Source organism: Aythya marila (genome assembly GCF_965140915.1).
Source record: "Aythya marila genome assembly, chromosome: 13".
Classification (NCBI taxonomy): domain Eukaryota; kingdom Metazoa; phylum Chordata; class Aves; order Anseriformes; family Anatidae; genus Aythya; species Aythya marila.
The window spans coordinates 16,041,691-16,065,128 of record NC_139054.1 but is presented as its reverse complement, the minus strand read 5'-3'; the positions used below and the strand labels follow the sequence as shown (position 1 = coordinate 16,065,128).

The following is a 23,438-nucleotide window of genomic DNA, read 5'->3' as shown; positions in this document are numbered from 1 at the left end:
AAAAAAAAAAAAGAAAAAAGTTGTTGGCAATTGATGTTAAATGCACATGGAAAGATTCAAAACATCAGTCACTATAAGCCACCTCTCTGGGATGTCCTCCTCCTATCTTTCTCTTCCGAGCAATTCCGCGAGCTCTCTGCTCTGTCTGTCTCGTGCTTCTCCTTGGATCCTGGGTAAAAGCACAAGGCAAACCAGGGTAAGAAACCCAAGAGTTTTCAGCAAAACATTCAGTGCAGCTACGTAATCTAATTAACCTAAGGCAGGGCTATGACTACCGTGACGTAGGACAAAAGAAACAGAGCCACTAATTTAATGGCCTTATTTGTTGTTATTTGAGATTTCATATCTTAAGTAAAAGAACCAGACTTTGCTTAACTTGATGCTAGCGGCCTGACTGAATTTCTATCCATCTTGAGGACTTCATCTCATAAAAAGAACTCCCAGTGTCATAGCATATGCTCGTTCGGCATAAAAGAAATGCTGACTGGTGTTTTATGAGCTAATTAATTTTATCAGAAAAGCCTACGCTGATAACCCCCCTCCCCTTTTTCATCTCAGAGAGAAAGAGAGAGAGAAAGAGAGGAAACGAGAGCAATTGCTGAATAAGAAATCAGTACAGTGCAGTTACGCTCATTATGTTTGTCAGGATGCAAGGACGGGGATTTAATTAGGAGTACTGGTAGGCATGCTCAGGCACCTTTGAACTGTGTCACTTAATGACTAAAGAGTAAAATTATTAATTAATAATTAATTAATAATTTAATTGAACAGCAAATAATAATTAAAACTGGTTTTGCCACGGCCATCATGCAAGTCAGATTATCCAGTTGCCATAATTTCCGTGATTGCTTCCGTGGTTGGGGGAGGATCTGCAAAACCGAGCTCGTGATAGCATCCGCTACTGCCAGACCTACACAGACACCGTGTCACATACCTGTCCCCGTTTTTGCGTATTTTGAGCTTAGAAAATCTGGCCAGGAGAGTTTTTAGAGAACATCTCAGCAGACAACAAAGAAAGTTAGTAGAGAGGAGAAGACTAATGACAATGGAGAGACACAGCAAACCATGGTGTTTACAGCTGGCCTAGCGAACCACTGCTGTACCAGCAAAGCCAGTAGACAACAAACAGGTGAGGCAGAAAGCAAAGAGCTCCTTCAACTTCTGCAAAAAAAAAACCAAAACAACCCAATGCCCGTAGAGAATGGGGAAGAATCTACCTGGGACTGACTACAGCCAAGAAACGATGAGTTCTCTTAAAGCCCTGTTATAGGCCTAGTTGTGCTGAGGAACTTTGGTAACTGATCAATATGTCTATGACTTTGTGAAGCTTTGGAAAACGTGAAAAATTACCTCTCTGACTTCCCCTCCACATTGACTATTTCAAAACCTATATCTGCAGGAGTTATTGCCAGAGATAATTAACTATGGCCGTCTGGGCAGCTGAGACTCCCTTTAATATCTAGCATGGCATTTATTAGTTGGCCTGGGCGGGGAGATGAGCCTGACATCAGAGATACGTAACATCTTCACTAAGATGCATTACTTCCTAAAGCTGATGCTTCTGTGCTGTCCTTTAAAAGTTACAGGCAGCCCCAAGAACCATGAGCATCCCCTTTCCAAAAGCAGGAAAGGGGCAGATCCCTTACCATGCCCAATATTTTAGCCTTCTTTCTTTCTTTTCTAATGGGAGACTTTGGGAATTAGCAAAACACCTACACATCTCCGCACTCACTCCCATTTCAGCCTGAGATAAACAACTGAGAAAGATTTCTGCCCCCAGGGACAGCTTCTGGACATGGGACTGGAGACACGAGATCAAATTCATCTCTAGCAGAATTCCAGTGGCTTCAACCGCATTAGACCAGAGATTAATTTGGCCCACAGGTACATTAAGAAAGGAAACAAAGCACAAACGGTATTTTATAAAAAAAGAGAAAGGGGAGAGGGAAATTCAAGGGGGACACTGGATCCTAGCCCAGCAGGATTCAGCCCAGCCCGCTCCACCCTCACATCACCAGGCACAGTGCATGTTGCCGGTTACCTTTTTGCTTACTGACTTTCTTTACTGTCATTGCCGCTTGCCGCTTTTGATTTTCAGAAATTTCAAAGCCTGAAAAAGGGAACACGGCAAATACAATTCAGAAGATTGCTTACAAAGCCTCCTTTTCTCTTGGGGAGGGGGGAAATTTTCTGCACTGTTTAGCAAACACAGAACTCCCTAGGTGGCAAAGCATCACCCAGTGAGCTGTGTGTACCGCAAGGTATTTCAATGAAAAGCAAATCTTCCTTGAAAGGACAGGCCTCCTTATAATCTCACTTGTGCAGGGTCTGTATGAAAAGTAAGATCAGACCCATTATTATTTATACAGTATCATCAATATGCCCAGTGCTTTACAGCTGAGCAACACAAACTGAGCCTGAACCGACGCTGGTTACAGTCAATTTATGGGCTGATGCTGAGGGAAGGGCACGGCTGATAAGTCATGGACTTTGCCGCCATCCTGCCCTGCACAAGATGTGCTTAACTCGAGCAGAAATGAGGCAGCCAGGAGACTCTGAGGTCAGGTGGCCGAAGCGTTCTGTCTTGCACAATACCCACGGAGGTCCAGGCTTGAAGCTATGGGCAGAATTTGCTCACTGAGGGCCCAAAATACCAGTAACTGAACTGGAAAGAGACCTATTTCATGGCAATGAGAGCAACCAAGGACATTTGAATTGTAATGCTACAATTAAAAAAAAAAAAAGGTGGGCTTCTCCAACACTTGGGTCTAAATTAAGCATTACCAACAATCTCCTTTCAGATCCATTTCATATTCCTCACCTATCTTTTCATCTTCTTTAACCATCTTCCTTTCTTCTCTGAAAGCTCTGAGCCATCGCAACTTCTCCTCCAGTTTCTTGGCAAAGAATAAGTGCATTTCCTCAGTCTCCTTGTTATGAAGTTTGAAGGCATTCTTCATGCTCACATTGAAGTCATCATCTCGTCCATCTTCTATATCCACCACTTCGTATTTATCCATGTCTATGCGACCTTTGTAATACAGAATATCTCTCCGTATCAGGTCCTGCAGAGAGAAAAGGAGAGATGGGCTGATTGTAAGGTACTTAGAGAGCCTCGACTCAGCAGGGAATTCATGGGAGGGTTGAAGAAAAGAAAGAAGCAATGGTGAAACACGGTCAGAGTCTTCAATTTTGTCTGCTGTGAATATATTTGTTGCTGACAGAATGAATAGGGGACATCATAGACAAAGCACAGCAAAATAATACAAATCCTTATGCTGCAAAATTTTGCTTGTAGGAATGAGAAAATGCCTTTTAGTAGGCAATACTCTTCCATCATTTCCCATGGGTTTAGTGTCTTCTTATTGAGCTTAGGGTGTTACTCCTGCTCCATATGACAGGAAAACAGAAAACACAGGCCGGTGGCCTGATGGGATTACTGTGCTGCAAAAGGGGCTGTGTGGAAGGATAAAACTTGAGAAATCAGCTTGTGCATGCTCGGCAGTACAGGTCCAGTAGTGCAGCTCTCTCTTGTCCAGACGCATTTTTAGTGGCAGGGTCTCTGCCATTTCTGCCGTTTGCCTGGAACTGATCTATTCTTGCACAATTCATCAGTGAGAAAACCACCCCCAGTTCTCAATTCAAAAAACCCTTAAAATTCTCTCTAACCCATTATGCCCTGGTTTTAACCAGCTTAATTTTTTGCTTATTCCCTCCTTGACGTTTATAGCCTTTACAACCAGACCTGCTCATCTTCACCTGCTTTCTAGATCGATCATTCCTGCCCCTTTGCTTATCAGCGACTGCTCAATTCTCCATGCCAGGACGTGTAAAGAAAACTAATCTTCATTATTAATATTTCAGAACGCAGGTAAGAACACCCGCAGTTCCTCGGGCTGTTTGACCTGCCCAGTGCAACCTGCTCTCCGTGCCAGCGGCACACCGTGCAGCAGCGCCGTGTTTCGGCGACCGCGGCCCCACAAAGAGTGGTTCAAGTTACAAGGCATGCATATGTGAAAAGGCAAATTTAGAAACATGCAGTTAAGGTTGTCTTCCTCTATCCACTCTCTAAATATAATATTTGGGTGTATTAAATTAACTTCACTACATTCTGATTTTTGAGAGTGCCCTAAGACAAATGCAATGCCAAACAATTCATTTAAAAGGAAAGAAAATCGATGTACAACATTTACTTACTCAACATTTAGTAGCGAGGTGTTTTTTTTGTTTGTTTTTTAAGTTAAGCAGTAGGCATTATTTTAAACAAATCATTTATCTTGAAAAATAAATTATACATCATAGTTTTTCAGCAAACTTGCTCATGGATCTTACAGACAGCATTAACTATCATGAACTGGGCAGAAGCTTGTACTCTCTAAAATTTGGATCTCTCCTCTAAAATGCTCTATGGGGGAAAAAGCATCCATTAACTAACGTATTGTATAAATCCATTAACCAAGATGTTGTATAAATATCTTCCTCTAGTACGTAGGCTTTGAGCAGTGATGCTGTCCAAAACATAAGAAAAGGATACTTCAGGCTGACTATGAATAGGAAAAACTTTTCTACATTTGGAAATTTGTTCCCCCCCTGCTGATAAGAGGTGTTAGGCGTCACACTAAACTTGTTCAATTAAGTCAGTACTGTGAACTGGGTTTAAATTTTAGCCTTGGACTAGTTCTTCGAAATAGCATTCATCTTTACCACATTCTCAAAAAATTGGTAACAAAACTCATAGGAAATAGATTTGCTCCTTCAAGCAGTTACACCAACAAATATTCTTTTTCCCAGACAAGAAGAAGAAAACTTGCTGCTGTTGAAAACTTCTAGAACAAAGCAGTCTGTCCTTGTGAGACAGGTGAAGTGGGATCCAACATACTTTTCTGCACAATATTCATGGTTATATAGAAATTTGTTCATAAAAGGTATTATAAAAAATAAACAATCACAATCCTCCTCACCTGGTACTGCAAATGCAATACTCTGTGCGTTAGCTTTTTCCTTGCACATACCAGACGCGTTGCTTTCCCTCTTACCTCTTCAATTTTGGGTTAGAAAACATTCTGAGCTATTTTTAATACCTAATGCTAAATGAATGTTTTAACAGGCTTACGCTGTTGTTAGGCTTCCAGAGGACAATGCCTCTGGTGTGGGCACGTTCAGCTGAGCTGCTCCATGCATTTATTTCCCTTCCACGGCTGCGGGGCTCCTGCAGCTCAGAAGCTCCTGGGTTTTGCAGGTATTGCTGCGTGTTGGGTGTGAAGATAACGGTGTTGCCTAGGAGTTACTGAAGGAGCAATGAGGAGATAATGGAATCCTACAAGCGCTTTTGGAAGTGAGATGGCCCCACGGAATATTATCGTTGGTGAAAATGCAGCAGCAGGACGACCAAGCTCAGCTATCTGGGCTGTTTGCAAAAACCACACAGAGAAGAAGCGGCGTGTTTTTGTCCTTCGGCATTAAATAAGCACATGGGGGAAGCTGGGAATAGCAGCAAGCGCAGAGCTCCCGCCTGCCTCTTTCACTTTCATTCTGAGAAGAGACTTTTCGGTAACAAACCGAGAAGAAATGCATCAGCCTCTTTCCCGTCACCCTCCCCAGAGCACCCAGCCTCCAGCTTGGCAGGAATCTGCTGCTGGAGAAAAGGCCCCGGAGGGGAGGACCAGAGGAGAGAGGCTCCGCAACAGAGGCAGATGAAACCCTTCAAAGGTGCCCAGGAAATCAGAAGAGCTCAGAGCTGGTCCATGAGGGATGTTACCTGCGTGAGGCCCACTGCCCTGTGCCAGCGGTGCATTTCTTCCTTGCTTCCATCATGGCAGGACCATTCCCCACCCAGTGGCCATGAACTCCAGCACCGGTACCCAAGTTTTCAAGGGACCCTTTCATTTTCCACGTATCAGTGCATGGTTTGTATGCACACGGGTTTGAGAAAGTTCAGTCCATACAGCAGATGGATAACTGCAGCTAGATTGTGTCCCCTGCAGCAGGGACAGTGTGCTGCTATCACTCCTGGTTATCCCAGGGACACCACAGGAGAGAATCGGGAAGAAATTATTAAGCTCTAGGATTTAGGTTTGTTTATGTGCTGGCTATATTAGTACAGTGTTATCTAGCTATAGTTTAGCCAGCATGCAGACCAGCTGGTTAAACTGTCCAGTTTTGGATGTCATACAAAAATAAATAAATAAATAAAAATGTTTCATTAAGTGCAAGAAAATGTGGGGAAAAAAAGGCTCTGAAAACCTGATCGGTGGGGAAAGGCCAAGAAAGATGGAGCTGCTTAATCTAGAAAGGACATAAATCAAAAGGAACAAGCTGTTGGTATTCCAAAATGGGAAAGCTTCTTCGAAGAAGGCTGGTGATCAATTATTCTCCATTTTGATTGTGGCTTGGCTTAATTTACCGCAAGGGAGAAGGGGATTAGATACTTGGAAAAAAATCTTTCTAGCTGTAAGAGTTGATATGCAGGAGAACAGACAAAATAGGGAAGCCTTGGGACAGCACTCCCTGGAGATTTTCAGAAATAAGGTTAGACAAACATCCATCAGAGAAGATCTGAGTATACTTAATCCTGCAAGGGAATAGCTAATCTCCTGGGGTCCTTCCCAGCTCTACGTTTTGATGATGTCTAAGAGAAAGGCGACAGATGGAGACAAAAAGGGATGAGAGCAGGTAGGGTTATTACGGACGTCAGGGGCAGTATGAGAGAAGCCCCAGGGCGCGGGCTGGGACAGCAAACACGAGGAGCAGCGACATAAACCTGCAGTCTCTGCAGACTGCATCCAGATTGCATTGCATGGCTCTTAAGAAAATTGATGCATTTAGGTCATTTGCACTTATTTGTCTGAATATGATCTTTTTTTACCCTACAGCTTCTGTGATTTCTTTTTCTTTCTCTAGCTGAGAGGTTAATTAAGCTCTTCTGAATAAAATGCTCTGCAGTCTGTTCACATAATATGTACCAAGAATTCACAAGGAAAAGATGAAGCCAAAAAAAATGTATTTGATGGGAGCACAAAACAAAGTTTTGACACATTACATAAACCTACCACGATTCTGCTCTCTGCGTTTGCTTTCTCGGAGGTCTGCAGCTGACGTGCCTGTGCCTGGGGTAGCGGCTGTGCTCGGGAGGGGGCCCTGCCTGTGGGACCTGCCTGGGCCCTTTTATCCTTCTCCCACCCTGACTTAAAGCTCCCGTTTCACTGCCCCCTCTCAGAAGGGGGGAGGTGACTTTCTCTAGCCAGGCTTGAAAGAAAAAAAAAAAATCTAATTTGTGACTGCCACGAGGAAGCCGAGGCTGGCCCTTAATTGGAAAAGCTGAAGATGTGGAGTTGCGCCGTGGCTTCCACGATGAATTATGCACCTACCCCCAAATTATCACACCGGATCTAGACATCTCTATAAAGGATTGCACCCGTAAATCAGACTGCTCAATAACTCTTACTACTTGCCCTAGCACGGCTTTCTCCCCCTGCTCCCCAGCTTCAATCCAGCCTGGTTTTCCTGCCACGGGTACCAGGGGCCGCAGCCCCACAGCCAGGCGCTGCCTGTTGGTGCTGGGGGGTGCTGTGCCCTACAGCAGCCACTCCCCGTGCCACTGGGAATAGGAATAGAGGAAATAGGATGTTAATCATGAGGAGTCAGTTGCTAGTGCAAGATGGCTTCGGAATTAAAAGCTATTTAAGAGATTAAGCAGCACACGAGGAAGAGATTTCTCTGGGCTGCGCACCGGGGAACCTGCCCGCATGGGGCGCCTGCTGCTGCTTGCACAAAGCTGGTGTCCTGTGTGGAAAAGGGCACGCCGCCTGTTCTGCACACTTAGGGCAAGGTTTGGGGTGAGCTCCGCCTGGGAAGAGCCCAGGAGGAGGGCTCAGAAAGGAGTGAGCTCCTGTCTGTGCAGGTCCCAGGCACTGCCTGCGCCAATGGTCCCACCGGCGGGGCGCGGGACCTGGTGGGATCTGTCAGGAGCTGGGGGCACAGAGGGGCTGTGCTTTTGGGATTTGCTGCCGTGGGCAGGCTGTCAGCAATTCAAACGCTTCTTGCAGTGCAGGACCACGCAGGTTGCTGGTCGGTGTTGGGGAACGTAATGGATCCCTGCCCTCTCCCCAGGCAGCCTCGTAGGAGGAGCTGGCCCAGGGCACGTCCCAGGCGGTTCGCTCCTGTTCCCTTTGGGTGCTGCCATTTCCATGCACTTCACAAACTCCTCCTGTAAATTGCTTTGTGGGTGGCATGCAGGGAGGGGCTGCGAGGTCTTAAGCTACTGTTATGACTTGAGGATGGCACTTTTTTTTTTTTTTCCAAGAGCCATGGTTTACTCTATGCTAGGTCACACTCTACTTCTCATGCATAAAACAAGGCGTCTGTAAAACGCAAGCAGGGGAAGAGCCATTTGCAGCCATGAGTCATTAGATCCCTTTTATAAACTGACGATATGAAAAAACGCCAGCCACAGAATAATCTCTTACAAGTTTCTCATCACACTTGCAGGTTGTTGGTCCTCCCGGCTACCAAAATCCTGCACGTCCCCATGGCGAAGCAGCTGCAGAAGGGCTTTGGGAGGAGGGATGCACCGAGCCCCTGGGTGCAGGCACACCGAAAGCCTGTGGTGGCAGCTCTTTAACAGCTCGGGGCCCTGTAAGAATAGCTCGGAGGTACACGCTGCCTGATCCAGAGCTGGCAGAGCACGGGCAGGCAGTGAGGGGGCTCTGCGGGTGGCAGATAGAGTCTGGGGGCAGCAGACACCGTGCTCTGGGGTTCCCTGGACCAGGCAGAGCACAGCCTGAGAGCTGCTGGGAGGCCACAGGGTGGCTCTCCTGCTGGGGATCGCCACCCCGTCCCCACCCCAGCCTCATGGAAGGCCGTCACAGTGGATGCTCTCCGAGACACTTTGCTCTGGGTGACTGCACTGGGCTTCTTCCCTCAGTACTCCTTACCCCAGAACACAGCCCGGAGCGAGGAGCTGCTGCTGAAGCCCTCGGGGCTGGAAGGCCACGAGCATCACGCTGTGCATGCACAGCTAAAGCAAAGCCGGGGCTTGCCCTAAACACCCTGTAACTGAAACACAGTGCAGATGAGGCAGCAAGGCAGCAGCACGCTCAGAAGCAGCAGTGCCTGCAGGCTGTGGGCTCTTCAGGAGAACGGGGATTCGGGGATGAGGCTGAAAATAGGGACCCTGCCGAGCTGGAAACTCTACAACTTGGTGAGCAGCTAAATTTGATTTATCGATTTGAGTCGATAAATAGTGAGGAGTTGATGCTGAGATTGGGAAAAGACTAAATCAGGGTCTATAAAAATGACACCCAAACACCAGCCCACAGTCTGGGAAAGGCTGAGCTGTCTTGAACCGCGCTGTGGGTCTGAGCCCCCGCTCAGGGGATTTCTCACTGACCTGGGCAGCGATTGCCGAGCAGAATGGAAGAAGCAGAGGGAGCGAGCAGGGTTTTTCAATTTACTCCCGAAATTTGTCCTGATTTTCCTGCCTGCCTGCTCTCCATCCTCACTCTGCCCGGCCTGCCGTGAGCAATGAGAGCATGGCACGCTGCCACCTCGCCGTGTCTTTGGGTATCTTTAGTCATGAGGGCTTTCAACATTCTTTGGCTTTTTAAAAAAAGATTCAGCGCCTACATTTTTAAAATCTAATTTACCTTAAAGCAACCCTTTGAAGAAAGCAGCACAGCCTGGTTTTCTTGAACGCTGAGGACACAGTTTTCCCCAGCATTTGTTCATTTAGACTTATCTGACTGAGGAATGGTTTTTAAGACAGGACAGTCCTGCACCGTTCTCACCGACCTCTGCAGAGTGCACGGCACAGCTGGGCCTCTTCTCTGTCCAAACGAGACCCTAAAACTCAATGAACTCTGTTGTTGTTTTTTTTTCCCTAAACAATCTTGGTATCAGAAAATAAATCTAAGCCCTGGCTGGATGTCAGTGACCGTGAACCACCCTGTTGGACACCGTGGTTTGGGCTTAGCCAGCCTTTAAGGGCAAGGAAATGGGGGCTGCTCAGCGCGACCTGAAAGCACGATGAGGGAAAGCTCGTAGAAACGGGGGGCTGCCAGCACCACCTCCCCGGCACGGCCCCGATCTCCAGCTGCACGATGCCCCAGGTGAATGTGGGAACCAAAACATCTGCGCTGCCCGCTTGTGTAACTCTCCCCTGCACAAGGACAGCTGTGCTGGGGAGGTCAGCAGGTTGCTGCCAAATTCTTCAGCAGTGTCTGTCTCCCTGGGAAGGGTCTGGGGAGAGATGCTCGATCCACCCTCGCCAGCTCCATGAAGCTGCGGTGTGGGATCTGAGTGGGGGAGGCCTGGAGCCGAAAGCGTTTACGTGGAAATGCTATTTTTGCTCAATGCATTTAGTGGGGCAGCAGTGGCATTTCGATGCCTCGTTCCACCTAAAGCCCAGTCAGATGCGAAGCCGCGAGGCGAGGGCGAGTGCGTTTCCAAAGAACTAACAGCAGGAAGGGATGGGAAACCCTCCCGCAGGCACGGCACCGCCTTCCCGTTCCCTGGGGTGTGCTCCCAGGGGCTTGAAGTCGTGCCACCGACAGGACGCAGTGGGAGCAGGGTTACATTTTCAGCTTTTGAGGTTTCGCTTGTGGGCCAGATTTACACCCACTGCAACTGCAAGAGCGATAAATGAGGCGCAGAGAATGCTGTGCAGCATCTTGCATATCGCTGTAGTTAGATGAGTAGGCTAAATCTGTTCCCCATCCAGAACACAAAACACTGACTGTGAATGACTTGCTGAATTCAGCCCTTTCTGGATTCTACCACTAAATTAGCAACTAACAACCTCCAGCCTTCCCCTACCTCCAAGCTGGAGCTTTCCTGAGTCCTGCTGACCCTGCTGCTTCCAAGGGGCTCTGGAAACACCATTCCTTAAAAGCTTGATCCTCTTCTTTGGGACTGTGACCAGACCATCCTCAGCTCTGCATGTTTTTTTGGTTGTCTCCATGCTCATCTCATGCTATCTCATTAACTCAGCTTGCAAAGTGCTTCACCTGCAAGCACACCACACCGCCGAGCCTCAGCGAGTTGCTGCTTGAAAACAGCGAAACACGGCCTGCCCCGACCCAAAACGGGGTGTTTTATGGAGGTTTAGATTACGGGGAGGAAAAAAAAGCAAGGGTGCGAGGTGCTGCCAAAGTCAGTGTTCCTTGTGGGTGAAAAAAGCACTTGAAGTACTGAAAGTTGTCCTGGTGCCGTGCCGTGTTTGCAAACAAGATTTGCAGCCAGCCCTGTGAGACCCATTTGCCTGCCATAAAAGCAGGGCTGGCGTTTTGGTGCAGAGATTACCTCAGTGTTCCTTAGCAGAAGCGATCTGGGAACTAGACCTTCTCACACGAAAAGGGCTCAGAAATGTCTCTTTTATCTTCCTGTTTGGAAACTTGAACTGCGATGGAGTTTGACAGGATGATCTTATTTACTCTATCTCCTGTAGCACAGCTATTTCTGGCTGGCTGTCTGGCTATTGCTATTAAACTGGTCTCATTTTGCTTCTCATCCAACCTGCTTCGCTCCGAGAGCTCAAGGGAAGACAGCGAATAGCAATAAAACACAAGCTGGAGTTTACATTGCATCTTGCTTACAAGAGACACATAAAAAGTGCAAATGAAACCCAACTGTGCTTTGTTCAGCCACTGCTCTTTCGGTGCTGCAGCAAACACGAAACACGGAGCCCCACCAAGGCCTTGTTCTACCACGGGTGGAAGAAAAGCATCACTGGGTGCAGAGATGCTGTTAACCCTTCCTGCTGCACGCTGTCAGTTCCAGCCTAATGCCACAGTACTCTTGAGCCCACCGGGGAAACCCAACCTATTACCCAGAACAGAAAAAAAGATGTTCATCTATTATATGGTGAGCACCTCCAGCATCCCCCAACGTAACACGCTATGATCATAATTAATACGGCGTGTCACAGTCCGGGATGTTAAGTACTATGATTTGCAAATTTAAAGCATCTCTGTGTCAAACCCTCTCAGCTTCAGGTTGAGACGAAAAGTAGACCCTGTGCCTTTAAGGCAACATCTTTTAATGCTAACATCATCAAGGATTGACTTCATTTCTTGGTAATTACAGTTAGCACACTGGAATATGTATTCTTCTTTCCTGATTATAGACATATGGTAAGTCAAACTGAGGCCAGTGCTTGCTTCCTACACAGTTTATTCCCTTCTTCCTTTCCAAAAGGCGTTTTCGGGTTAGGGTAACTGACCTACACCCTCTTCTGAAGGCAGCACCACTTTGTCCTCCCAACTCCCAACCTCTGGTTCAGGAAACACAGACAGAAAATGCATTAGGAGAGCTTGACGTTAGTCCAATAACCACAAGTTACCCAGCTTTGCAAAGAAAATCCAAATCATTCTCCCAGTGGCTCTTAATCATGAACTGTTGGCCAAGCTGCCTCAGTGCACCACGTTTGCCACAGCTTCTGGGAACGCTCTGCAGTGCCTGCCTGCACCCCCCAGCAGTTCGGCAGGCAGGCTGCTGAATGCTTGACACAGTAATTGCATCTGACTAGAATTCTCACTTCCTAGGACCAGAAATTAATTTAATGGTGATATTAGGAAGTGACCGGTGCTGTCTCTGATGGGAAAATCCGAGCCAAATACATTTATCTGTAAAGCTCAGAAATCAATTTTCTTTGTGAAGACTTTCCCACACGAGTTGCTTTGCAAGATGGTTGCCAAAACTGAGAGCTGGCTGCCACAACAGCAGCTCCTCCACCTGCTGCTGCTGCTCTTACTCATGCAGGCCTTGTAAATCTTAGTGAAAGTTTCCTGCTTGGAAGTAAGACTTAAATACACCCATACTGGCGGACATAACATCTGCCAGGCACATTTGCATGCAGCCGTTTGTAATTACTCCTTTCCACAAACGAGGTTTGTGTCTGAAGGCCCCTCAGTTATCCGCGATGGTCATGGGAATGAGTTCGGGACTTCTCGCTCTGGGGCAGAGGAGCTCATGGTGGCAGGGAGCAACCTGCAGAGAGCTGCGGACGCCCCATGATTTCAAAAGGTGAGGCAGATGCTGAAGCCTTGGTTGAAATGTTTGGGAACAACTGATAAATGCAGCAAATGCAGCTCCTGCCCAGCATTCCTGATCATCCTCTGCAGGAGTATCGAGCAGGGGAGCAACTGTGCGAAGACCTTGGGAAGAATCACCCTGAGAGTCGGCTCCCTCATGGAAACGCCTTGGCCAGACATCCAAAAAAAACCACCCCTACAACCTTGAAAGATTTCCAGACATCAACAGAGGGAAAGGGATTGCAACGCTTCCAGAAAGTAGGTCATATTCAGAGCAGAGAGTTTATCTGGGAATACACTGACTGCTGCTCAAAGCAGGTAGGTGGGTACTGGAAATACTGCTGTGGCCAATGGCCCTTACATTCCTTAAATTCCTTAGGCAACACTGGATGGATCAGGAGGAAAAAGAAGAATGGTAATTCCTGGTAGCACATGATAGCCTGCTGACACCCTCCTAGGTCACCTGCATGTATGGCTGGTGGAAGAAACACAATCCAACACAGGAATGGTGAAAAGAAAGATGGGTTTTGAGACTGTGGGCTCTGCCTTGTCTTTAGGCCAACATGGGACACAGCGTCTGGAACGAAGCAGTCCTCAGCGCTCCCTAGTTGACAGCAGGGCTGCTAGGAAGGAAACTCAGACTTACATAGGGAGGGGACGTGTTGCTTTGCGAGCAGCAAAATAAATAATAATTATTAACTAATGGCTACAAATGAAAGAAAGTTGTTACCTGGGCTAAAGATGTAGTTTTGGTACTCTGGGTTCAGCAGCACTACAGCACGCCCAGAGGATCAGCAGCTTGCACTACAGGCACACGCAAGGGTCGTGGGCATGCAAGGAGCAGCGTGCTCTGGTATCTCCAGCACGTTGGTTGGCTGGAAGCACAAAGCTGATGACATTTTTGCAGAAAAAGAACTGGCTTTCACCAGTTCTTTTCTGGATACTGCAGGAATTCATGTACCAACCTCCTGGACCTGACATGCACCTGCTGCTATCAGAGAATGCCACTAACGCCTCGCCTCAGCCCAGAGGGGTGAAGCTGATTCCAGCCAGTATTTGCCACATCGAAATGTTCTCATCACCCACGGCATGAGCTGGTGAGTGCTGTGAGCCCAGCGCGTGACAAGCTTTGTAGACAATTGAGTTCAAAGCAAACAATAGAGAATACCAACATCCAAAACTGTCACAAAGCTTATGGAGCCAGGCTGTATCTGTTCCATCAGAAACTCATGAGGCAGCATCTGCCAAGCCAACGAATCCATATGCATTAACTAGGGGATTTGAGAGCACTGAGCTGTGGCAGCTGCAACGTTTTACCAGTGAGACAACAGGTATTAAAGGTGAGGAAGATGTGCAGGCTACTGCTAAGAAGATCAGGAGGAGTGGAAGATCTTGTCTGAAATATACTCTAGTCTTCCTCAAGCCTCTCAGGGTATCTAGCACGCTTTCATCAAGCTAAAGCAACTGTGATATATTTGCATAAGAAATTGGTTTTAGTTCCTTATTTATATTAAAAATCTCTTTTGCCAATAAACAGGTAAAATTCAACCATTATAATTAAAAAACAAATGTTTTCTCAAATAGACCGTGTCACAATTAAAGATGTGTCACGCCTACTAATTTATTGTACCTGAAGAAAAGCCACACATGCAGAAGACTTACTGAAGAGGAAGATTCACTGAGATGTGCCAGGATAAATGGCACCAAAGCTGAAAGTTTTGATCAGACTCAGTAACTACACAAACCTTACAAAAAATACAGGTCAGATTGAATTTTCTCACTGCCTGTCTCTGGAAGACCAGGAGTCCTGTTCAGTCAGCTGCTTTGGAAGCCTCTGAAAGATTTAATTCTCCCTGCATACAAGGCAGAGGAGCTGGCAGCCCTGCACCAGTCTGGACTCTGAGACCTTCTGGAAATCTGAAACTTAGGCGCTTTGCCTTGCCCTTCTGGACTCCAGCAACTTCTTTTCCCTGAGGGTTTGTGCAAGTGGGACATGAAAGCATCTCGCGAGCCACGTGCCACTCTCCAGCACTTCGATTCCCATGACTGGCACCAGGCTGTGCTGCAGCTGACCCCGCAACGTGGTGCTCTGCCCACCCCGGCCAGATGAAGCACCAGCACCCCCGCAGACCTGCCATCTCCCATCTCTTGGTAGTCTGCGGGTCCTGTTTCATCTCCTCAGAGGATAATTTTGAAGCCCAGGATAAAGGAGGCTGACCCCTGGCTTCCTGCACCTTGATATAAATGCTGCCTCCCTAAGAAAGCTGCAGGATCTGGCACGGGCACTGATGGGGAAGTTTGGGTGCCTGCTGTGGTCTGCAACAGCAGAGCCTGACGCAGGGTCAAACCAACACAGGCTACAAATCGGTCTGATTTATTTTATATAGGATATGTGATCCCAAAACATGAGCTGACACTCCTCTGAATTCTGCCCTTGAAAAATCTTTCTTAACAACTTTAAGAACACTATCAAGATGGGGAAGTCCAGCTGTAGCCCCCTCTCCCCTCCTACCCCATCACTCTGAAATACAAACACTGCAGTTTGGTGCTGGAAAGGCAGATGCAGAAGGAGACAATACAACTTGGCGTGGTCCCTGTGCCCATGGTGTCGGGCTCACTGGATGAGTGACCCCCCTCTTCCCCATCACCCTGAAGCCCCTGGACCTCAGTAATGGCAGCAGAGCCCACCCAACCCTGACACGGGGCTGGTCCCAGAACCACTATTCTGTCTCTGAGATAGCAGAAATCTGCAGGGTGCTTTCCTACAAAGGCCTCTCTTGTGGGACATTGCCTCTTGCACAACACAAAATGCCTTCTGAATGTGTAAGGGAAGAGGACACAGCAGCACTGTTAGCATACTGATCCAACCTCTCGAGCCCCAGCAGTGAATTGGGGCTGGGGGCGATGCTCGATACCCCTCTGGATCAGACCCAGCACAAGCCAAACTGGATGCTGCCTTACGAATCAGAAATTCAGGATCGCAATCAAAGTTTAGGAGGTCAAGATTAAAAAAAATATTAAACCCAGCTGTACATTTCCACTCATTTTGACAGTTCTCCGAACATCTGACGTTGTTATTGTTGCTTGTTTTTTTGTTTTGTTTTTTAACAGAAATGGGAAAGATGTGAAAAGCACAATGGGGAGGGTTGGGGGGGGGGAGGGGGGAAGCACACGCGTTCCAGAAGGCAAAATTTCAGTCAGCCGTGACTCAGGAGAAGCAAGTGCCACCCACTGAGCTGCACAGGCCGCGGCGCGGCAGCGGGCAGTGATGCCGCGGTGAGTCAGGAGCCACCCACGCCCACACCCCCGCGGCTCCCTGAGGCGCTGGGCGCTCCTCGGAGGGCCGCCACATGGCGCAGGCCTCGCTCAGCCTCTCCTCGGCCTACCCAATGTGACAGGAGCGCAGCCCCGGCGTGCTCGGCCGCGGACTTCTGAGCTCTGTCGCTTTGCTTTGAACAGCTGTGAGGATAATGAGCTGGGATCACCTTACCGGGACTATGGCAATACAGCTCTGCCGCTGCTGCCTAACACAGTTGCTCCAAAACACAGCCCATCTGCTGCTATGAATGCTGCAACGCATTGGTTCTTCACTACCTTTCTCTGCTTTCGTGGTGGGTTTCATGGCAGAGATGTCCCCTAAAACACGGCAGCTACATGAAGATGAGGTTTAAAATCCGTGTCCCTGAGTGACAGCACATACACCCTGTTACAGACCAGACTGCTGGCTGGTATTTCTTCAAGAGGCAACAGTCATCACTTTGGTGCAGTAATTGAGCTGTCTGCCCAAGCGCCAGGCTTCATAGTTCATACAGAAATTCTAGGGTTATCTAATCTCAGATCATATGTTGCAGCCAAAACCCAGAAGTAGAAGTGAGGCAACGAGCCAAAACAAGGGGCACATGAGAAAAAGGCATGAAATGAACAAGTGGAAGCTGGATTTGCTACTAGCATAAAAAACCCTCTATCATGTTATACTCACCATCCTGTAATTCAGTATTTCTAGCATGTGGCGCTCTCCATGTCCTCCTCTGCACATGTAGCAAACAGCCACCTTGCCCTAAAAACCACTTTGGAATGGAAAGCCTGTCCCCAGCATGTCCTTAGCAGTGCTGCTTTCTCCCTGGATGTCCTTACCTTCTTGCAGAGAACCATCTGGTGATCAAAGAGAAAGAAAACACGCTGCTGGTTCCGTCCATAAGGCTGGTAAATCCAGGACATCTCTCCCGTGTAGATCAGCTCTGAGCTGCGGTCCAAGATATCGTCTCCCTAGAGGGCACAGAGAATGAGGCCATGTGAGCCACTGCTCCCAGCCACGGCATGTTTCTCTTTGCAGAACAGGAAGGGGCAATAATTAAACAAGATTTTGGCCCTTTTGTAACTCTCAAAGCTGCCCTGTCTGACTTCAGACCACAAACTGGGGATGGGGGATCAACAAAAGGAAATCACTTGAGTGGGACATTCAAAGCATGGCCATTATGGTTCACCCTGCAACAAGCAATGGGACAGCACAACCACTGCCGCAGGACACACCGTCCCTGATCCCCTTGCTCTGCCACCCCCAGCTCTTGCTGCAGGTGCCCATCCCACAGCCCTGTGGGGCTCCCTGGGGCACGAGGACTCCCGTCTGTCCCCACAGCCCCTGGCTCTGCCCCGGCAGAGCACCCCGCTCTCACCAGGCTGCTGCAGCCCCCTCACTCTCAGCTGCCTCCAACCCCTGCCTCCTGCCCACTTTGTGCTTAGGGCAGCAAATTCCCCGTCACCCCCTCTCCCTGTAGAAAAGGATCCCCGTGCAAGTGCCCCCTGGAGGTATCAGGCCAGCTACCAAAGTCATCTGCAGTGGGATATCCATTCCCTCACCGGTGGGGCTGCCAAAATTCAGCCTTACAGACTGCTGCCTCTCCTCCCACCCTATCAAGCAATGACAGTCCCTTCTCCTGTGGCTTGTCAGAGCTCCCCATCTCCCAAAATCTATCCAGCCCCACGGCTGGCAAGGCCTCCCCGGCCGGCTGCCAGAATGCCCTCACCCTTTCTCTGCCTCCGGCTAACGCTTGTTTTCCTCTCCGAATTTTTTTTTAAGGATTCATGAGCAGATGGTCTTGAAAACACAGCGCTCTCTCTCCCACTCTCTGAGAGAACAAATGCAGTCACCCTCCACTAATTGGGATGAGCTGGACTTTTTAAAAAGTTAATTAAAATCTATTTATTAAAAATGGGTGAATTCACCACCACCTGCCCTGTGGGCATCTCTCACTCTGCAACACCACAGAAGGAAATAGGACGACTTCAGCTACAAGGTAAGGACCAGGATTTGAGAATGAAAAACGCTTTCTTTTTTGTTTTTTTGGCTCTGAAACTAGTGCAGTGCTGGCTTTGATGCCGAACTAGAGCCAATCCTAGGATGGGAGCATCCCAAAATCTCATCCAACAGCTTGTAAGGGTTCAGCCAGCTATGGGGGGCATCTAGATAGACACGCTATTCTGGTTCCACTTACACTGGCAGGTGCCAAAGCAACTACGAATCACCCCACTCCTCATTTCTCGGTGAGGATTTCAGACTGCTGTTCAGGTAAATGTGTAATTAACCTCTCAGCATTGATTGGAAGCAACTGTCTGAGTCCCTGGGCCCTGTGACAACAGCAACTTCATTAAGTCGCTGCATCATCGCGCTGCAGCAGACTTCCAAATCGCCTCAGCGAGGTGCTTATCTGCCTCTCTATCTCCCTTCTGTGGCTGTAGTATCCCAAGGCCTAATTAGGGATAACTTCCCAGGCACACAGGGGGTCATTCCCAGAAGGGATGGGCCTTACGGGGTCTCAGAGAGGTGGCAGGGCCCAATCTCAGTGGGTACCTCCTGGCCAAAAACCAGGGACCGAGAGCTGCTGAGGAAGCTCGGGCCTAGGCAAGGCTGTGAACAAGAAGCCTCTGAAGGAAGCACACAGACTGCAGAAACTGGGGGCTTTTCTGACTAAACGTGAGCTTACACGAAGAAGATTAATACAAGCCTACGGAGAGGAGCTTTTATGAGAAGGGGCAAGCCTAGAAAGGGCTGTCTGCTAAAAATAGAAACCCAGCTTTGTCTTTTACTCCTGTGGTAGCATCTCAAGCCTGAGGATACACAGAGGGCTCTGTAAACACTTCTACTTGATTAGCTGAATCCAAACCGTGTCGTCCCTGCAAGCCATTTAAAACAAAAAAAGTCAGATCTGAAACGATAGGGTTGGTATTGCATTTTGCATGTTGTGAAAATGTTGTGAAAATTGTGTTCCTTTTCGGGCTGTCCCGCTGCTTCATCCTGAGAGCAACACCTGAGCTGGGGCTGTCCCGGCTCAGACCACCCCTGTGCCCGAGCCCACCTCGAGCACAGCCCCCAGCTGCTACTGCTGGGCACAAAATCCCCTTTCCTAGTTAGCATTCAGCGAGCAGGGCTCTCTTCTGCCTGACACTGCTGTTCTTTAATTAGAGATTGACAGGCTGATTAGCACTCTGGGCTACGGAAAGATCAGAAAAAGGAAAGCAAGAGAAATGTTGTCCTTTTCATCAGGCTCATTTTTTGATACCTTCTGTTGCTGGGGAAAGGAAAAAAAGGAAGAAAAGAAAAGATGGATCTGTTTCAGTCCCTGTTGTGATTTTTTTTCCCAGGAGGGTTTCTCATCAGGCTGTCCTCACTTTGAAAACAGCATGTTTCGTGTCATTCTTGGATTCAATAACGTAATATTACGCTGAAGCCAACTATAATATATTACATAATTAAGGGCACCGAGTCTTGATTTAAAGGACCAGTAAATAACAAGAATGGGAAGAAGTTTAAAAGGACAGTGTTCATTATATTTCTCAATTATATGTATTTTTCCCTTCATGTAAATATAATGCTCTTGAAACCTGCCAAAGTGGCAACCCACAGGAATCTCGGGTAGAAATATCTAGAAATCTACATAAACCGAAGTAATCTGCTTAAATAGCAGGTTGAGACTAATGCAGGCTGATGAGCAAGGCTCTCTCCGGTGCCAAACACCCCGCTGCTGGCTCAGGGACTGCCAGTGATCCCCTCCCAGGGGATGTCCATGGGATGGGGAGCCCTGCCACATCGCCTCCCTCCTCCGAGAAAGACCTGCCCCAACGGTGGGCTTTGGGGGAATAATCTCTTTATAGTGCTATGTACACGTTATGCAGTGACCTTTGGGATCTGCAACTCTCTCAGAGGGGCCAAGGAGGGACTGAGCATGTAAAGGCTGCCCACAACAGGCTCTGTCTGGCCCGTTTCAGGTCTGATCCAGAGGAGACTTCGCACGCTGGGCTGAGCCCACTCCAGCTAACTGCGTGCGCCAGTTTTACCTACCTGCCTTTAAATGTCACTGTTTTGATCTAAGGATATTTAACTGCAAGTAAGAGGATGACGCTGAGCGAAGGGAAATAGAGGTTGAACATCAGGAAACACTTCATAACAACAAGAGCTCTCAGACACTGAAAGGTCTCGGCGGGAGGTGGTGGAAGCCCTATATTCTGCGCCATTAACAACCGAAAGGACAAAAGGCACTAGAGAATTTAGTGTAGGCAGGGGCAGCACCTCTCTAGGTCTGTTTATACATTGGAAATCCAAGTTACAAAATAAAAAAAGTGAGTCACACATGGTAACAGTCCAATCCAGGGTTTTGGGTCAAGACCATGTTCCTACAAATTATACAGGAACACATTTCAAAGTGATTGGGATTATTTCTAATTTACAGCAGTCAGTGAGATCTGAATCATCCCTGAAGATTTCGCCCAGTCATTACTTGCACAAAGCTACCAGAGCTGCCAGTAATTCCTCCAACTTCGTGCCCTGGCTGCCACAGCACAGTTATCAGCTGCCACTAAAGTCAGACCGCTCTCTGTCGGTCCCATTTGCGATTTAAACCAGCAGCCCCTGCTTACGTGACTGCCTGAAAAAAAGGTCTGGCCTTGGTAGCTGAAGGATGTTCACATTTGTCAAATGCTGACCCTGAAATTCACCTTCACGGGGCCGTGCAGAAAATCTTGAGGGATTAAAATGATTCCTGAAACACACAGGCACAACTCCACAGGATTCAATAAAATCCCTTCTGCTCAGATTAGCTAGGACATGCCCCCTGCTTTTTAAATTTGTTTTAGGATCAGCAATATGTGTGCATTCCCAATAACACCCTTTCCTTGCAAGAATACGTGTATGCACACTTTGTATACAAGTTCATTTCAAATATGCACTCACAAAATATTTGTTTTGATTTTTTTTTCTTTTTAAAAATCTATTTCCAACATCCTATCACAAAACACAGGTAAATTCAGAAATTAAAATGCAATTTCAAATCAGAAAGTCAGCATTGCTGGTATAGAGATGTTAAGGAAAAACATTTTCTAAATGAAGTATTTCAACGTCCTTAAACATTTACTCTTGGCTGCTGCTGAAACAATTCACCAAGTGCAAAATACAGTAGTAATTAGGGATTATCTCTATCTTGTGCCCTGCATGAATTTCTGGTGGGGGGAAGAAAAAAGCCTGAACTGTTTTTCTCCTCATTCCTGCTTTCTTGTAGTTGGGTTTGCTGTTTTTTTGTTTTGTTTTGTGATATTTTTTTTGGATTGTCTCAAGCAAGACTGTGCTGTACTCCAGATCCATGCTGCTATTGCTTGCTTGCACTGCTGTGCCAGCTGGAGAGATCAGGAAGCCACTGTGACACACACACAGGGACAGAAAGGAGTGCTTTTGGGTACAAAGGCTAATTAGAGCAGGAATAGGGCCACAGAAAGATGGGAGGGTAATGCTGTGGGTTCCTGCCTCCATTTCAGTGAGCATTTAAAATCAGCTGGATAAGCACTTGCAGAAGCATGAAGTTGACTTCGGGTCACCACCTCTCAGCTGTCCTCCACCAAAGAGAAATCAGGAGTCACAGTCTTCTACTCTCCAACCCAGATAACTCCCCACAGACTGGAAGAGAATATCTACCAGGAAATCCCTCTTCTGCTCCGTAACAGCCTAGCTGTAGCAGAGGTGGGCTTGAACCCCTGCAGGTTGGGCAGGAAATGGAGCCTGGGAGATGTGTCCTGCAGACAGAGATCAGCTGAGTGGGGGGGTTGGAAGTTAGCAGCCTGGGCTTGCAATGCCTGCAGAGAGCACCTGCAGATTGAGGACAGAGCGAAGCATCAGATCTGACAGATCTGGCATCCTGCTCCCTTCCTGCATTATACTACAGCTGACTTCTGAGTGGTTTGGGTTTGTTTTTGTGCATCCTCCTGGCCATTACATGGACATCTGTGAAGTGGAGGCTGGATCTGATGATTCAGAAGTTACTTTAGGGGCAAGAATCCAGCAAAGTCCTCTGCTGCATCAAGCTCTCATCCTCTAGTGTTCTCACCACAACTCCACGACTATTCTTGATCCAAAACATAGTATAAAAATGGCAAGAATGGTGCTTTCCTTTGAATGGGGATAGCAACTATATTCCTATTGGATCTCTGAGCAGCAGCAACAGCAGGTTCTGTTATATTATGAGAAGCTGAAGGATGGTGCTGTGATATTGTGCTTGGAAATTTGGAGAAGTAATTGATAAGCCCCTGGAAGAATGAACCGGCAAGTTCCCGAGGATACGATGGAGATAAAGAGTAGGTACAGCTATGCAGGAATGAATTATCAAGGATACAGCTAAATAAAAATGAATTATCAACTGAGCTAATGGAATAGAAAAAGAAACTGCTATCCCACTGATCCTGTGTGGAGGTCACCTTGGCTTTCCACTTGCACATGAATATTCACTGACTAGGAATTGATCCGTCCTTAATCTAGATTTATTTACAATGAGAGCCCTGGCATTTCTTACAAATGACACACATTAGCTCATCACACAGAATATACTGAAGGCTGAAGATGTATCCGATGGTCCTGTGCCTCCTTGAAAGCAGTTTTCTAATTCCGAAAATGAGTCTGTGTGTCAGTATTAGAGAATGGTTTCTTCCCAGTAAACAACAATAAAACAATCAAGCAAATCATCTTCATTCTCTCCTCTCACTGCCAGTCAAAATTCAAGAACCAGCTATGATTGCTGCATTTATATGTTTTATCAGGAGACCCAGGCTTGAATCTAACCCTTGTTATAGCAATGATACTAATTCAGTCAAGGAGGATATGCAATTAGGTGATGTACCTGCATTTCTCTCCCTCTGCTCCCAGCCTTCCTAGATCTTCCCCTCATACCCCCCCCCAAAAAAAATAATAAAAAAAAATTAAACAAACCATGCATCTTTCCCATATACTAACTCATACAGTGTTATCCCATTGACTTGAATGTGGAGTTATTCCAAATCTTTGTGACCATAAGGAAGAATGGAAGCCATGCCACCACTACAAGTACCTACTTACTAAACACATGGCTCGATGATTTAACACAAAGAGGGATTTAC

At 47.4% G+C, this 23,438-nt stretch overlaps 1 protein-coding gene across 4 annotated transcripts in view; it reads right to left on the bottom strand.

Moving 5' to 3' along the window:
* The window catches only part of LOC309883127 (uncharacterized protein), a 173,869-nt gene that overhangs the window by 12,807 nt on the left and 137,624 nt on the right, over nt 1–23,438 (bottom strand). For 2 of the 4 annotated variants that reach the window (XM_082770927.1, XM_082770924.1), the window contains 4 exons: nt 17,163–17,294; nt 2,822–3,065; nt 2,042–2,110; nt 83–169 (listed from right to left, as the gene is read on the bottom strand). In XM_082770927.1, the coding sequence (XP_082627053.1) occupies nt 83–169; nt 2,042–2,110; nt 2,822–3,065; nt 17,163–17,294 (532 nt within the window). The remainder of the gene's footprint in view (nt 1–82; nt 170–2,041; nt 2,111–2,821; nt 3,066–17,162; nt 17,295–23,438) is intronic. The other 2 variants (XM_082770925.1, XM_082770926.1) reach the window with 2 other exon arrangements.